This window comes from Mustela nigripes, chromosome 17 (assembly GCF_022355385.1).
Source record: "Mustela nigripes isolate SB6536 chromosome 17, MUSNIG.SB6536, whole genome shotgun sequence".
Taxonomy (NCBI): domain Eukaryota; kingdom Metazoa; phylum Chordata; class Mammalia; order Carnivora; family Mustelidae; genus Mustela; species Mustela nigripes.
The window spans coordinates 16182596-16201271 of NC_081573.1; the positions used below are offsets into that span (position 1 = coordinate 16182596).

Sequence of the window (18676 nt, forward strand, 5' to 3'; positions counted from 1 at the left end):
TTTTCTAATATCATCTGAATCATATTACTTAAAAAGTACTACAGGAAATTTTAGGCTAACATATTATCTGTAGAATTCAACACAGAGATATGGTCCTAAGGAAAAGAATTCAAAACAAGTAATTTTAAGGTAGCACAAGGTACTGTTACATCATTATAAAAACAAGAGCAACTGGGTGGCTCAGTGGGTTAAGCCTCTGCCTTCAGCTCAGGTCATGATCTCAGGATCCTGGGATGGAGCCCTGCATCAGGCTCTCTGCTCAGCAGGGAACCTGCTTCCCCTTCTCTCTCTGCCTGCCTCTCTGCCTACTTGTGATCTCTCTGTCAAATAAATCTTTAAAAAAATATATTTTTTGTATGTGACAATCATGCAATCCATTGAGTAGTGAAAGGTTTATTTATGATGTAATAAATTATAAAACCTGAGCAAAACAGACTGGTGATATTGGTAACAATGAGAGCTGTTGTGACTCCACAGCAATACTGTTAAATACTCATGAATTATGGTTCTCTAATATTTATTTGGTATGTAATGACTAACCTTTGAACTCTTAATTTGGCAAGTTGCACATAAACAATGTATTTAAGTTGTGAGTATCAATAGTTTAAAAAATTTTTTTTAAGATTTTATTTATTTGACAGAGAGACAGATAGACAGCAAGAGAGGAAACACAAGCAGGAGGAATGGGAAAGGTAGAAGCAGGCTTCGCTGAGCAGGGAGCCCAACCCTGTGGGGCTTGACCCCAGGATGCTGGGATCAAAGGCAGACGCTTAACAATTGAGCCACCTAAGTGCTCCTAAAATTTGTTAAACAATAAGACACATAACAATAAAAATATTAGGAGAATGTATCTTCAATAGATGACTTTAGGGATGCCTGGGTGGCTCAGTCAGTTAAGCGGCTGCCTTCAGCTTGGGTCATGATCCCAACATCCTGGGATCGAGTCCCACATCAGGCTCCTTGCTCAGCAGGGAGCCCGCTTCTCCCTCTGCCTCTGCCTGCCACTCTGCCTGCCTGTGTGCTCTCTCTCTCTCTGACAAATAAATAAAAATAAAATCCTTTAAAAAAAAATAGATGACTTTAGGAGGAACTTCATACCTTTACAGAGTCAATGAATTCATAATTCAAATAACAAAAAGGAAATTTAAAAAATTAGATCATAATTAAAATCTTTGTAGAACTATTGGGATGCTAGCACTGATAATTTGAACATCTAAAAAAATTAAAAAGGTTATTTTAATTTTACCTTGGCTATTATCTCAACAATAAGTCCTATTTGCAAATTCTCATATTGTAAGAAATAACTAAAAGCAAAATATCAAAGAACCTCAAAATTTCATGATGAAAAAAAATTCCCTGAAATCATTTAACAATGTATCATAAAATTAAATTGAGATTTTCTGAATGCCAGAAGTTGATTCTATGCTAGTACATTGGTTTTAAGGCAAATATTAATTTTAAAACTCAACTACTAATCATTCAGCCAAAATGTGTTTTCTTTTTTTTTTTAAGATTTTATTTATTTATTTGAGAGAGAGTGAGAGAGAGCATGAGAGGCAAGAAGGTCAGAGGGAGAAGCAGACTCCCCATGGAGCTGGAAGCCTGATGCGGGACTCGATCCCGGGACTCCGGGACTGTGACCTGAGCCAAAGGCAGTTGCTTAACCAACTGAGCCACCCAGGCGCCCCAAAATGTGTTTTCAAAGAGCTTTTGCAGGTAATAATACTGTATGAATTTTTTAACTTAAATTTTGTACACATGGTCATGTAATCTGTTTTTAGAACACTGAAAAACACATATTTCAAAACCATTCACTGAGAGAATTAAAATAACTTGAGGCTGTATCAGATCATTTTTCCATCATAATCATCTCTTACAAATATAATTTGTAGGGGTGCCTGGGTGGCTCAGTGGGTTAAAGCCTCTGCCTTCAGCTCAGGTCATGATCCCAGAGCCCTGGGATCAAGCCCCGCATCACGCTCTCTGCTCAGCAGGGAGCCTGCTTCTCTCTCTCTGCCTGCCTGTCTATTTGTGATCTCTAAGACTATGGACTCTGAAAAACAATCTGAGGGGTTTGAAGTGGCAGGAGCAGGGCAGGAGGTTGGGGTACCAGGTGGTGGGTATTATAGAGGGCACGGATTGCATGGAGCACCTGGTGTGGTGAAAAAATAATGAATACTTTATATTATTTATGCTGAAAATTTAAAAAAAATTTTTTAAATAAATAAAATCTAAATATATATATATATATATATATATATATATATATAATTTGTAGACTTTTGAAATCTAATTAATCTATAACAGATTAAATCTTGGACATTCCTGAAGAATGGCATTCCTTTGTATTCTTTTAATTGGTAGATATTATTTATAATTTATTTAGAATATTTATATCTATCATTATAAGGGAATCTGGTCTTTAATTTTTTTATTTTTGTTTAATTTGACACCATTCTTGTATTCTTATAATGATATGTCTATCATTATAAGGGAATGTGCGTCAAAAATTTTATTGAGGGAAGAGGCTGGAAAATCTTAAGTGTTTAAGACTATTTAGCCTAAGTTTCTCAAAAACCACAAGCTACTATATCTCAACTATGATGAAACAGATAACCTAAGTAGCCATATAAATGAATAACCATTAAAGAAACTGAATTTATAATTGTAAAGCTCCCTAAAAATCCTCAGGCCCAAAAGGATTCACTTGCAAATTTTCACAAACTGAAAAATGAACACAAATTTTATACAACTTCTTTCAGAAAACAGAAAAGAAACACCTCCCAACTCATTCTATTAAGCCAATATTATACAATATAAAATTAGACAAAGACTAGGGGGGAGAGAGAGAGGAAGGAAGAAAGGAAAAAAATAATATGACAGAATTATTATTTTTTATAATCTAAGAAAAATCTCCAACAAAATGTTAGTATATCAATTCCAACAAGAAATTATATGACATGACTATGTGAAATTTATTAGTTATGTGAGGACTGGTTTTACATTAAAAAATCAATCCATGTAATCCACCATATAAACAGGTTGAAGAAAAAAGTCATATATTCATATCATATATCTGAATAAAATCCAATATGCATTCGTTATTTTTAAAAAAAGCTAAACTGTCGAAGGAGCCAAGATGCCCTTCAACAGACAAATGGACAAAGAAGATGTGGTCCATATATATAATGGAATATCACTCAGCCATCAGAAAGGATGAATACCCAACTTTTGCATCAACATGGGTGGAACTGGAGATTATTGTAAATGAAATAAGTCAAACAGAGAAAGACAATTATCATATGGTTTCACTTATTTGTGGAATAGCACAAGGAATATCATGGAGGATATTAGGAGAAGGAAGGGAAAAATGAACAGGGGGGATCAGAGGGGGTGACAAACCATGAGAGACTATAAACTCGGAGAAACAAACTGAGGGTTTTAGAGGGGAGGGGGGTGGGGAGATGGGTGAGCCCAGTGATGGGTATTAAGGAGGGCATGTATTGCATGGAGCACTGGGTGTTATATGCAAACAATGAATCATGGAACACTACATCAAAAACAAATGATGTACTGTATGGTGACTAACATAATAAAAAAATTATTTAAAAAAATAAAAATTAAAAAGTTAGGAGCAGAGGGGAACTTCAGTTTAAAAAAGAACATCTACATAAAGCCAACAGCTTACATTGTACTTCATGGTGAAAGACTGAATATTTCCCCCCAAGATTTGGAAAAACATGGATGTCTGCTCTTGTCTGTGTTATCCAACATAGCTCTAACAGTTACAGCCAGCATAATAATGCAAACGAAAGACAGAAAAGACACAGACAAAAAGACACAGACTAGAAAGGAAGATATAAAACTGTCACTGTCCTTAGATGACATGATTATCTATGTAGAAAACCCCAAGGAATTTACTAAAATATGAAACAAAACCTTTCAGAATGAATTGGTGAGTTCTGCAGCAAGGTCACAGATTACCAGATCAACATACAGATATATATTTTTATAGTTTGTATATACTAATGATGAACAGGTAAAAATTGGATTTAAAAACATAACACTACTTAGAACTTTTCCAAAGAAAGTGAGATACTTAAGTATATATACTTACAAATCATGTATAAGATCTGTATGCCAAAAATTACAAATCCCAATAAAAAGTTTTAAGATGATGTCAATTTCCTAGGGCTGCCATCACAAATTACCACAAGCTTTGTGTTTTCAAACAGCACAAATCTACTACAGTTTTGGGGAACAGAAGTAAAAAATTAAGGTATTGGCAGGGCCATGTTTTATCTGAAGGCAGGGGTTGGATCCTTTCTTTCCCCTCTAGTTTCTAGCAGTTACTACTAATTCTTGGTGTTCCTTGGCCTGGAGATGCATCATTCCAATCTGTCTGATTTCACATGGCCTTCCCTGTGAGTTTGTGTCCACATTTCCCTCTTCTTATCAGAACACCAGCCATTATAGCAGTGCCCACTCTAGTCCAATATGATCTCTGTCTTAACTTGAATATACCAGCAAAGACCCTATTTCCAAATTAGATCACACTCAAAAGTACTGGGAGTTGGTACTTGAATATTTTGGAGAACACAAACTAACAACAATAACCTAAAAATGGAAAGATACACTAGATTAATGGATTAAAAGACTTACCAAAGATATGAATTATTTCTAAACAGAATTCCTATTAAAACCTCAGCAAGATTTTGTAAATATAGGTAAGCTTATTCTAGTATTTATTTGAAATGGCAAAAACTAAGAATAGGTAAATCAGCTTGAAAAAGAATAAAGTAGGAGAAATCCTATTAAGACATGCTATAAAATGACAGTAATCACAGCAGTGTGATATTGGCAGATGGAAAGACAGATCATTGGATGGAAGTAGAAAAACTTGAAGTAAGATATACACAAATATATTCAATAGATTTCTGAGAGAGTACAAAAGCAATTTAATGGAGGCAAGACACTCTTTTCAACAAATGATGCTTGTAAAAATGGACATCCATTAGCCAAAACAAACTAAGAACATTAAGCCAAAGCATACAACATACATGAAAAATTAACTCAAAACAGATTACAGACTTATGTATAAAACATGTAAAATAATAAAAATTTATGCAAAAACAGTTAAAGTCTTTGGAATCTGGGTAGGCAGGGAGTCTTTAGATTTGACACCAAAGCAAAACCTATAAAAGGAAAAATTGATAAAGCAGAACTTGTCAAAGTTGAAAACTTTTGCTCTTCAAAAGACCCAACTAAAAGGTGAAAAAAAAAAAAAAGCTACACATAAAGAAAAATATTGGGGTGCCAGGGTGGCTCAGTGGGTTAAGGCCTCTGCTTTTGGCTCAGGTCACAATCTCAGGGTCCTGGGATCGAGCCCCGTATTGGGCTCTCTGCTCAGCCTGCTTCCCTTCCTCTGTCTCTGCCTGCCTCTCTGCCTACTTGTGATCTCTGTCTGTCAAATGAATAAATAAAATCTTAAAAAAAAAAGAAAATTATTTACAACCACACAGTGAAGGACTAGTATCATCAAAAATATAGAAAATACTCTTTCAAAACCCAACAATAAAAAATAAGACAATTCAAAGATCAGTAAAAGACACAGGTATGTCACCAAAATGGATAGAGAGATGACAAGCACATACATGAAAAGGTACTCAAGATCATTAGGCCATTAGAGGAATGCAAATTAAGATCAAGAAGAGACATCATTACACACCTATCACAATGGCTAAAACAAAAAGCGATGATAACATCAAAGGCTGAGAAAGTCATATGCTACCAGTGTGAATATAAAATGGTAAAGCCACTTTCAAAAATAACTTGTCCAATTCTTATAAAAGGAAACATGAATTTAAGACCCAGAAATTGTACTCTAAAAGTACAGCATAGTTAATAAAACATAGTAATAATATTGTAACAATGTTGTATAAAGACAGATGGCAACCAGGATATTGTGGTCAGTACTGAGTAAGTTGCAGAACTGTCCAATCACTACAGTGTGTATCTGAAACTAATATAACATTGTATGTCAACTACACTTCAACTGAAAAAAGAGAAAGATTACTTGAGCCCAGAAGGAAAAAAAAATTTTAAATAGTAAGTAAAAATAAAAGTTCAATAATAACTATTGTTTATGAAGTATAATCTACTTATTATACACTGCTTTAAGCCTTTATATGTATTTATGTCTTTTAAACCATTATAATGAGAATGATAGTTTTACAAATGAAAAAAACTAAAGCAACAGGGGTTAACTAACTTTCCCAAAGGAACACACATGTAGTAAATAGTGGGGCTCAGATCATGCTAAACAAGAGAATGATGCAAAACAAGAAAACCCTACATTCTATGGTTCTGCTCTTGCATGAATTCACTAATATATAACAAAGACTGAAATATGATGGAAACTGATTCTCCATTGTATTAATCTAGTCTTTCCTTGTTTGAATTTTCTGATAGTTACCTACAAGTACAAGTAGAGAGAGATTCCTACCTCCATAATCTGTAATTATCTGATATTCCAAAACTGAGTACCAATGAGTAGACAAAAGATTTAATAAATTTGTATTTTCTCAATTATGAAGTTTATGATGTTGGGTAAGGTGTGAGTGACGTCTGAAGTCCTTACCACATTCATTACATTTATAAGGCTTTTCACCAGAATGAATTTTCTGATGTTGAGTAAGTTGTGAGCCACGATTAAAGGCCTTCCCACATTCATTACATTTGTATGGTTTCTCACCAGTATGAATTCTCTGGTGCTGAGTAAGATGTGAACCACGAATAAAGGCTTTCCCACATTCATTACACTCATAGGGCTTCTCACCAGTATGAACTCTCTGATGGTAAGTTAGCTGTGAGCCACGAATAAAAGCTTTACCACATTCCTTACATTCATATGGTTTCCTACCAGAGTGAGAAATCTGATGTAGAGTAAGTTGTGAGGCACAAATAAAGATCTTCCCACACTGCTTACATTCACAGGGATTCTCACCTGTATGAATTCTCTGATGTTGAGTCAATTGTGAGCTATAAATAAAGGCCTTACCACACTCTTTACATTCATAGGGTTTTTCACCAGTATGAATCCTCTGATGCTGAGTAAGATGTGAGCCACGAATAAAGGCTTTCCCACATTCCTTACATTCAAAAGGTTTTTCACCAGTGTGAATTTTTTGATGTTCGGTAAGTTGTGAGCCACGAATAAATGATTTCCCACATTCTTGACATTCATAGGGTTTTTCACCAGTATGAATCCTCTGATGACGAATAAGCTGTGAGCCATAGTTAAAGGCCTTTCCACATTGCTTACATTCATGTGGTTTCCTACCTGTATGAATCCTCTGATGTTCAGTAAGTTGGGAGCCACGAATAAAGGACATCTCACAATCTTTACACTTATAGGGTTTTTCGCCAGTATGAAGTCTGTGATGTAGAGTAAGCTGTGAGCCATAACTAAAGGCTTTCCCACATTTCTTACATTTATAGGGTTTCTCACCTGTATGAATTCTCTGATGTTCTGTAAGTTGGGAGCCACGAATAAAGGCCTTTCCACACTCTTTACATTGATAGGGTTTCTCCGCAGTATGAACTCTCTGATGGTAAGTAAGTTGAGATCCACGAAAAAAGGCCTTCCCACATTCATTACATTCATAGGGTCTTTCACCAGTATGAATTCTTTGATGCTGGGTAAGATGAGAGCCACGAATAAAGGCCTTCCCACACTCCTTACATTTATAAGGTTTCTCCCCAGTATGAACTCTTTGATGATAAGTAAGCTGTGAGGCACAAATAAAGGTTTTTCCACATTCTTTACATTCATAGGGTTTCTTAACATGAACTCTCTGATGATAAATAAGTTCTGAGCTCTGAATAAAGGCCTTTCCACATTCTTTACATTCATAGAATTTTTCATCTGAATGATCTTGCTGATGTTCTGTAAGTTGAAAGCCATGGATAAAGTATTTTCTGCACGCTTTACATTCATAGAATTTCTCAGGAAAATGAATTCTTTGTTTTAATGTAAGGGATGTGGTCTGGCTAAAATTGGGAATTTCTTTACAAGTGATTAATAGTTGCCTGAAAAGTCCCTCTTTATTTCCTAATTGGCTTTCAACCTGGTCTTTGCATTCCCTATAATCTCGAAAACTTTTACACTTATGTCTTGTAAGCTGTTCTATTATCTCCCATTGAGATGATTCTATTTCATAAATTCCTCTCTTTGAGGATAGCTTTTTGGTCTCACACCTGGATTCCCAGTCTGTAAGATAACAAGAAAGTAAATTTTATTTTTATTTATTTTTATTTTCATATTCCTTGAAAAATAAAAATCTCTAAGGTAGTAAGAGTAGACTCAAACTATCATACTCATAAGATGTCAATGGAATCAATGGAGCAGAAAAGAAATATCCAGAAACAACACCATTATAAGTGCAAATTTAGTACACCATAAAGCTAGCAGCTCAAATCAGTGGGAAAAACATGAACTCTTTTTAATAAATGAAACTGATAAACATATGGGTAGAAATATAGAAAAAAAGATTAAACTGCATTGCATTGACTCCTCATATAATATAGTTGGACAAATTCCAAATGGATCAGGTGTCCATATTTATACAAATGAAACCATATAAATAATTAGAATAAAAGTTGGGTGACTTCTTCTATAAACTAGGAATGGGGAAAAATTTCCTAATCATAATTTGATAAAATGACCACAACAGGGGCGCCTGGGTAGCTTAGTAGGTTAAACCTCTGCCTTCAGCTCAGGTCATGATCTCAGCCCCACATAAGGATCTCTGCTCAGCAGAGAGCCTGATTTCCCCTCTCTCTCTGCCTGCCTCTCTGCTTGTTGTGATCTCTCTCTCTCTGTGTCAAATAAATAAAGTATTTTTTAAAAAAGACCACAACATAGTTTAAAAAAAAAAGGTGGCATGTCAAAAACAAGATAGGGTAAATAAAATGACAAATATTTGCAAAATTGCAATATGCCTATTATATACCTAATATATAGTTTCTAAAATCACACTTTAAAAAAGACTACGATATAAAAGTGGACATCAGCACTATATAAAAATGGATTAGGAAAATGGACAGTTGATAGAAAAGTAATGTAAATAACTTTTAACCATATGAAAATATACTCAAATTTGAGGATATCTGGAATTCTCATAGCTTGCTGATGGGAATGCAAAGCAGTACAGCTGCTTTGTAAAATAGTTTTGCACTTCTTCAAAAAGTTAACACAGAGTTGCCACGTTACCTTTCAAGTTCACGCCAGGTTATATGTGTCCAAAATAGAGTTACCATATAACCCAGAAATCCCACTCATAGGTACAGAGCCAAGAGAACCAAAAATGACCTGTTTTTGCAGATATGCAGACATTTGCAAACGACATACCTGATAAAGGGTTAGTATCCAAAATCTATAAAGCACTTACCAAACTCAACCAAAAACCAAATAATCCAGTTAAGAAATAGGCAGAAGACACAAATAAATACTTTTCCAAAGAAGACACCCAGATGGTTAATGAACACATGAAAAGATGCTCAACATCACTCATCATCAGGGAAATACAAATCAAAACCATGATGAAATACCACCTCACACCTTTCAGAGTGGCTAAAATTAGCAACACAAGAAACAATAGGTGTTGGTGAGGGTGAGAAAAGGGAATCTTTTTGTACTATTGGTGGAAATGCAAACTGGTGCAGCTACTTTGGAGAATAATTTGGAGGTTCCTCAAAAGTTAAAAATAGAACTACCTTTGATCCAGCAATTGCATTCATTACTAGGTATATTTACCCAAAGGATACAAAAATACAGATTCAAAGGGGTACCTGCCCCCAATGTTTACATCAGCATTATCAATAATAACCAAACTATGGAGAGAGCCTGAATGTCCATCAAGTGTTGAATGGATAAAGAAGATGTGGCATATATTTATATTTACTTAAAAATGCCCTGCACTCCACCTAACCATTCCTCCTCCCTCCCCAAATCCAGGCAACCACTGATTGTTTTGTTAACTGCACTATTTACCTTTTCCAGAATGTGATATAGTTGAAATCATAAAGTATGTAAATTCTTCAAACTGGCTCCTTTCGGGTTCCTTCATGTCTTTCCATCACCCAGCAGCTAATTTGTTTTTCATTGCTGAATAATAGTCCTTTGTATGGATGAACCACATTTATGTTTATCCATTCACAAGGACATCTTAGTTGTTTTCAAGTTTTGGCAATTATGAACAAAACTTCCCATAAACATTTATGGGCAGGTTTTTGTATAAACGAAAGTCTTCAATTTATTTGGGTAAATATCGAGGAGAACAATTACTGGATCATACAGTAGGACTATGTTTAGTTCCATAAGAAAGTACAAAACTGTCTTCCAAACTGCCTGTACATGGGGCACCTCCATGGCTCTGTCAGTTATGTGTCTGACTCTTGCTTTCAGCTCAGGTCATGATCTCAGTGTCATGAGATCAAGCACCACATTGGGCTTGGCACTTATTGTGGACTTTGCTTCAGATTGTTTTCCCCTGCCTCTTTTCCCCCACCCCCACTCACACTCTTTCTCTCTAAAACAAAACCAACATACAAACACACAAAGTAGCTGTTATCATTTTGCATTTTCACCAACAATGAAAGAGAGCTCCTGTTGCCCACATTCTTGATAGCATTCGAAGCTGTCAGTGTTCTGGATTTTAGTCATTCTAAGGAATATGTAGTTATGTCTCATGGTTGTTTAAATTTGTAATACCCTCATGACATACAACACTGAGCCACTTTTCATATACTTATTTACCATGAGTTTATCTTCTCTAGTGAGGCATCTGTTCAGATCTCGTGGCCACATCTAAATTGGGTTGTTTTGTTATTCTTGAGTTTTAAGAGTTCTTTGTATATTTTATCTGTAAGTCCTTTATCAGACATTTGTTTTACAAAGAATTTTCTCCCAGTCCATTGCTTGTCTTTTCATTCTCTTAACTGTCTTTCACTCAACAGAAGTTTTTAATTTAATGAAAACCAATTTTCAACTTTTTTGTTCATGATTATATTTTTGGTGTTTATATGAAAACTCATTCTGAGCCCAACATCACCTAGATTTTTCCCTCTGTTATCTTCTAAAAGTTTTATAATTTTGCATTTTTACATTAAGGACTATGATCTATTTTGAATTCATTTCTGTGAAAGCTGTAACATCATATCTAGATTTTTTTTTTAATGTGTGTATGTTCCTTATGAAAAAGACTATCATTTCTCCATTGGATTACCTTTGCTCATTTTCAAGGATCACCTGAGTATATTTGTGTAGGTCCATTTCTAGGGTTTCTATTCAGTTCCCTGGACATATTTATTCTTTCACCAATACTATGATGCCATTTGATTACCATAGTTTATAGGAAGTCAAGTTTGTCTCTCCTTTCCTGCATTACTACTGTCTTCTTTTCGTTATTTTCACTTCTTTTAGTTGATTTTTTTTTAAAGATTTTATTTATTTATTTGACAGAGAGAGATCACAAGTAGACAGAGAGGCAGGCAGAGAAAGAGAGAGGAGGAAGCAGGCTCCCTGCTGAGCAAAGAGCCCGATGCGGGACTCGATCCCAGGACCCTGAGATCATGACCTGAGCCGAAGGCAGCGGCTTAACCCACTGAGCCACCCAGGCGCCCTTTTAGTTGATTTTTGTAGAACAATGTTTAAATTCCTTTCTCATATCCTTTTATGTACAGTTGACCCTTGAACAATAAAGGAGTTAAAGGGTCCCATGCAGTCAAAAATATGCGTATTATTCTTGACAACCCCAAAACTTAACAGCCTACCATTAACCAAAAGCTCAAGGATAACATAAACAGCTAATTAACACATAATTTCATATTATACTATATACTCTATTTTTACAATAAAGCAAGCTAGAGAAAAAAAATGTATTAAGAAAACCATAAGGGAGAGAAAATATATTTATAGTACTGTACTGTAAAAAATCCATGTATAAATGGATCTGCACAGTTTAAACAGTTTGCTCAAGGGTTGACAGTATATATTTTTATGTACAGCTATTTTCTTGTTATTACTGGTGGGGGTGTTACATTTACTAACACTAAAGTTATAAAATTATAAATACATGCTTTAAAGTTGTAACACTAATTTAAATTTATGCCAGCTTAATTTCAGTGATATACAAATACTTTACTCCTTTACATCTCAGTCCTCGCCCCTGTGATTGTCAATGTCACAAAATCACATCTTCATACATTTGTGCTAAAAAACAAACTGCCTCTGAATGCATTAGTCATTTAAAGTACGCAGAAAACGTGATTTGGAGCTACAAACCAAGTTAGAATAAATACTAGCTTTTAGACTAATAACTGTGGGTTGCTTTCACTAATTGTGTTGGTCTTTTAAATCATACAGAAGACAAAAAGTAGTTACAACAACTGTTACAATAAAAGCTTTTATAGTTGCCCATATATTTACCTTTGTTCTTTATTTCTCTATATGGCTTCTAGCTATTGTCAAGTGTCCTTCCATAAACAGTTCTTGCAGATCAGGTATAGTGGTCACAAATGCCCTCAGCTTTTATCTGAAAATGACTTAATTTTTCCTCACTTTTGAAGCACACTTTTCCTGGATATAGAATTCTTGGTTGACAGTTTTTTGTCTTTTGGCATTCTAAATATATAATCCCACTACCTTCTGATATCTAATGTTTCTAATGAGATCTCGTCATCTCATTGAGGATCACTTGTGTGTAATTAGTTGCTACTCTCTTATTGCTTTCAAGATTCTTCATCTTTGACATTTGAATTAGAATGTGTTTTAGAATTGACATTTGAATTAGAATGTGTTTGATTAGAATGTGTCTTGATGTGGGTCTCTGAATTCTCCCTACGTTAAGTTTGTTGAGCTTCTTGTATGTTGGCCTTTCATAAAATTTGGAAAGTTTTTCAGCTATTTCTTCAAATATTATCTCTTTTTCTGGGACTCCCACAATGCATATGTTTGGCTCCTTCATAATGTCCCAAAGGTCCCTTAAGCTCTATTTACTTCTCTTGAACCTTTCTTCTTTCAATCCTCAGACTATATAATTCCCTAGCCTATCTTCAAGTTCACTGATTGTTTCTGCTGGCTCAAACCCCTCATTGAATCCCTCAAGTGAATTTTTCATTTAGATTTTTGTACTTTTTAGCTCCAGAATTTCTTTTTGGCATCTTCTTAGGTTTTCTATTGCTTTATTGATATTTCCATTCTGTTCATGTATAGTTTTAGTAACTTTCTTCATACACTCCTTTAGTTGGCTATCTCTAAGACTGTTGTTTTAATCTCTATGTCTAGCATATATATCATCAGGTCTTTTTAAGGAACAGTTTCTGTTGGTTTAATTTTTTTCCTTTCATGGGCCATATTTTCCTTATTTCTTATAACTTATGATTTTTTGCTAGAACACTGGACATTTTATATAATTCTAATAATAATGTGTTAACTCTAGAAATCAGTCTCTCCCCTTCCTCAGGGTTTGCTAATTTTTGTTACTGTTTTTGTTGTTTTGATCATTGTAGGCTTCTGAGCTGAGGACCACCCTTGGATATAAACTTCAGGTCTTCTCAGGTCTTTTTTGAGCCTTTCCCTGAGTATGCATGGTCACTTTCTAACTTTCCTATATATGTAGTTGTTTTTGAATGTCCTAGTCTTTAACATCTGGCTCCTGAATGGGAAAAAAGAAAAATGAACATGTTGAGAAAAGGAATGCCAGCCCTTTAAATCCACTGCAAGTCACTTTAGCCAGAAGGGGAGGGACTTGCAGGAACTGGGGAGGTGCAACAATGGCCACTTCTACTTTATCTACAACTCTGTGATCAAGACATTATTAGGAAACATAATGAGAAAACTTAACACTGTAAACATGTCAGTTTTCTCCCCAAATGATCTATAAATTCAATGCAATCTTAATAAAAATTCCAACCTATCTGAGAAGAGAGGGCTGTCAAGCTAATTAGAAAGACATAAGACCATGAATAGTCATGCCATTCTTAAAGAGAAGATGAAAATATTTTCTCCACTAGGTAGCAAGATGCATTAAAAGCAAGTATAATTGGGCGCCTGGGTGGCTCAGTGGGTTAAGCCGCTGCCTTCAGCTCAGGTCATGATTCAGGGTCCTGGGATCGAGTCCCGCATCGGGCTCTCTGCTCAGCGGGGAGCCTGCTTCCCTCTCTCTCTCTCTCTACCTGCCTCTCCATCTACTTGTGATCTGTCTCTGTCAAATAAATAAATAAATAATCTTTAAAAAAAAAAACAAGTATAATTAAAATAATGTGGTATTATCACAAAGTTTAAATATAGAAAGTACAAAAATATGCCCACATATAAAAAAAGAAAATTGTATTTCATAAAAGCAGCAATTTAGTAAGGGAGAAAATAAGCTTTACAATTAATCTTGTGAAAACAACTATAAGAAACTGGACCCCTATTTGAAGATCATGAGAGAAATCAAGTATAGGTAGGATAAAAACCTCAATGTGGAAGGCAACACTAAAAATCTTTTTAAAAATACTTGTATAGAAGAATATATTCATGAATGAAAGGTACAGAGAATTTTTTTTTTTTTTTTTTTTGTGAGAGAGAGAGAGAGAGCTAGCTGGGCTATGGGAAAGAGACAGAATCTTAAGCAGGTTCCATGCTCAGCATGAAGCCAGGCACAGGGCTCAATCTCATGACCCTGAAATCGTGACCTGAGCTGAAATCAAAAGTCAGATGCTCAACCAATTGAGCCACCCAGATGCTCCCAGAAGGATATTTTGTAATAGCTCACAAAAAATACCCATCATAAAGTAAAAGATTAACAATTCTACTACTTTAAAACTAGGAGCTTTTATTCATCTAAAGTTCTAGAAAAAGAGTGAAAAGCCAAGCCACACAGCAAAAGACACCTAAAACACAAATATAGTAACTACAGTATACCAAAAAACCCATCTAACCAGAAGAGAAAAATTAACAAACCAATAGAAAAATAAGCCAAAGACATGAACAGGAATCTATAAAAGAAAAGTTCTAAATGGTGCACGTATATGTATATATACATACACAATACACACACACACACACACACACACACAAACTCATTAGTAATCAAAGAGATGGAAACAGAATTTCAATGGCTGATACAAACCCACTAGAGTCGCAAAAATTTTTAAATCTGCACTCAAGGATGTGGTGCAACCAAATTCTCATATACTATTGATAGGCGTGTACACAGGTACAATTACTTTGGAACATAGCTTGGCATTATCTAGTAAAATCAAGAATATCCATATCTTTTGACCTGGCACTTTTATTCTCAGATAGATATCCCACAGAACCTCACACTCAGGTATAAGAGTAAATATGTCAAGTGACATGTGTCACATTACCCTAATAGCCAAATTAAAAATGACCCAAATTTTAATCAAGAATATACTGAAAGTTAATAACCAAGAGTTAATTTTGGTCTACTCAAACAACGGAATTCTTACAAAAATAAATGAACTGGAGCTATGAATGCAGCTCTCACAAATATAACAATGAATGAAAGGAGCACTACACAAAAGAATATGTACAATATGATGTCACTCACCAAAATTCTAAAAAACAGACAAAATTAAACAATACTTTTTGAAATGAATACATAGGTCATATATATATATTCATAGGGTATTTCTGGAGTCCTGGCAATGTTCTCTTTCTTGTAATGGGTGGTTATCCATTGAACTATACACATGTTTTACACACTTTCCTGTGTATTTCACTATTCAAATAGATTTTTAAAATTTATGTGGCTGGTTTTTTAAATGTTAGCAATACTGACTAAATGAAAATTCTGTAAATAAGAACACTGGCTTCCCCTAAAGCTCCCTGAAAGGAGCCAGAGCAAATTTGGAACCTGATGTTTGTATTCTCCTTTCAACTGAAGAAGTTTGAGTTGGCCCAGTGTGGTAGAACAAGAAGTAAAGAGATGGCAATCCATATAAAAAACTAGATTAAGTTGGGATGTCCGGATGGTTCAGTTGGTTAAGCCACTGCTTAATTTGTCTCAGGTCATGATCCCAGGGTCCTGGGATCAAGTCCCATATCGGGCTCCTTGCTTAGTTGGGAACATGCTTCTCTCTGCCTTCCACTTTGACTACTTGTGCTCTCTCTCTCTCTGACAAATACATAAATAATAAAAATATTTTTTAAAAATCTTAAAATCTTAAAAATCTTTTTTAAAAAATTAGACTAAGAGATACCAAATTTATTAAATGAGTCTGGCATCAACTAGAGATCAAAGGGATTCTTCTATATCTAAAGTATGAAATGCATTACAATCTAATTTTTTTAAATAAAAAATTACAATATTTGTAAAAAAAAATAATTTCTTGGGCGTGTTATAAAACTGTCTAGCGAGGATGAGAAAAGACATCCAGCAATGGCTATACCTGTAGATGAAAGAGGCAAGGAAGAGTGGGAGGTGAAGAAGTATAGCTTATTCATGGCTATCAAGGAGAGCAGAGTAATGGAATGGAAAGTGTAACATCAAGCACAATTTTTTTTTTTAATACGGAAGACATATTTTACCAAGAGCACATGGGATTTTGAAGGCTCACTTAAATCAGAGGCACACTGATTTCTGCAGATCTCCTTTACAGGTGTTGCGGCCAAAGAGGAATGGTCTTACAAGGATTACTATTATTCGATTATAGCTCAGAAATTACTGTAAGAAAACCTAAAAGATCATTACTGAGAATGAGATCAAGAAAGATTTCTCAGGATGCAATGAGATATACAGGCTGAAACCCAAAGAAGCAGAGCAGTTAGTCAAATGAGTAGGGCATTCCAGACAGAGTGAGTGATGTAAGAGGGTGGAGCACATGTACTGGATATATAGATTCTAGATGTATCTGAGATAATAAATGAAGGCTCCTGTGGCTGGAGTCTAATGAGAAAGGGGAGAGATATCTAAGGTAGGTCTTTCTGTTTCACTCTCGTTCCCATTTTATTTTCTATACAGTATCCAGAATTGTCTTTGAAAATAACAAGTTTAACCACATCACTCTCCTGCTTGAAATCAGCCAATCGCTACTGTAGTTTCAATGTAATCCTAATTCTTTTGTCACGGCATACATGTCCCTACATGACCTAGCCCTACCTCTTCATTTTCAACTTTTTTTTTTTAAAGATTTTATTTGTTTGAAAGAGAGAGTGAGTGAGAGAGAGCATGTGCAGAGAGAAGGTCAGAGGGAGAAGCCAACTTCCCACGAATTGGGAGCCCAGTGCAGGCCTTGATACCGGTACTCTGAGATCATGACCAGAGCCGAAGGCAGTGGCCCAACTAACTGAGCCACCCAGGTGGCCTTCATTTTCAACTTTTATTATCCCTCACTCACTGGATCAAAAATATAAGTAAAATTGTTATCACTGGAGAAGGAGGACTATTCCCTATTTGAAAATATAAGGGAATGTGAAAGAAAAACAAGGAAGTGGTAAATGGGGTAAAGAAGGAGTTTCCTTTGGTAACTGATGCTAAAGTTATTTTGCCTTCCAGTATTCCTTTAAGCTTCTACTCCACAGGTCTTGTTCTGGTCTTTGAGGAGAACTTCTCAGCTACTATCTCAAAGCTGTAGCCAACAAATTAAGCGATTTGACTGTTCTCCACAATGGCCTCCCCTTGTTTAATCATCTCTTACTCACCTGAACTCTGATTTCTTGACACATCCTGCACAACCTTCCAGGGCTCTTTCCCTTGCTTCAATAAGGAAAGCACATCTGCTTTAGAAATGGAAAATCCTGCTTATAAGAATGGAAAAAGATATAATTATACCCTGCTTTCCCAGAATTAAAATTGAGTCCATTTTTCAAGAAGTAAGAAGGTCAATTACAGAAAGATTCAGAGAATGGGGCACCTTGGTGGCTCAGTGGGTTAAGCACTGGCCTTTAGCTGAGGTCACGATTTCAGGGTCTTGGGATCAAGCCGGGCACTGGGCTCCTTACTTAGTGAAGAGTGTGCTTCTTCCTCTCCCTTTGCCCCTCCCCTCACCTTGTGCGTTCACATGCTCTCTCTGTCACTCTCTCACGCTCAAATAAATAAACACGTCATATTTTTTTTTTTTTAAGATTTATTTATTTATTTGACAGCGATCACAAGTAGGCTGAGAGACAGGCAGAGAGTAGGAAGCAGGCTCCCCGCTGAGCAGAGAGCCCAATCTGGGGCTCGATCCCAGGACCCAGGGATCATGACCTGAACTGAAGGCAGAAGCTTTAACCCACTGAGCCCCCCCAGGCACCCCATGAATATGTAATCTTTTTTTAAAAATTCAGAGGAAGGATATCTGAAGAATAGAGAAAATAAAGGTACTCAATGGAGCTGTCCACTTTAAAGTCTATAAGCCACAAATAACTTGGGTGAAATTCAGCTAGGTACTTGAAATAGTTCCTAAATTTCACAAAGACTAAAGTCGAATTATTGGGACCAAACTCACCCAGTGAGACCAGGTTGCTATAGTTTTCTAACATCACATCTCTGTACAAGTCCTTTTGTTCCAAGTCCAGGCACTCCCACTCCTCCTGGGAAAAGTCTACGGCCACATCTTTGAACAACACCAATCTCTGAAATGACAAGTCCAGGTGTTAATGGCAAAATAAAGAAATATT

At 35.6% G+C, this 18676-nt stretch overlaps 1 protein-coding gene across 3 annotated transcripts in view; it reads right to left on the bottom strand.

Moving 5' to 3' along the window:
- Window positions 1–4794: 4794 nt before the first annotated feature.
- LOC132005599 (zinc finger protein 345-like) overlaps window positions 4795–18676 on the bottom strand; it is a 32531-nt gene continuing 18649 nt past the window's right edge. For 2 of the 3 annotated variants that reach the window (XM_059382898.1, XM_059382899.1), the window contains 3 exons: window positions 18505–18631; window positions 17717–17815; window positions 4795–8272 (listed from right to left, as the gene is read on the bottom strand). In XM_059382898.1, coding sequence (XP_059238881.1) covers window positions 6585–8272; window positions 17717–17815; window positions 18505–18631 — 1914 coding nt within the window. In that variant the 3' untranslated portion in view covers window positions 4795–6584. The remainder of the gene's footprint in view (window positions 8273–17716; window positions 17816–18504; window positions 18632–18676) is intronic. The other variant, XM_059382900.1, reaches the window with a different exon arrangement.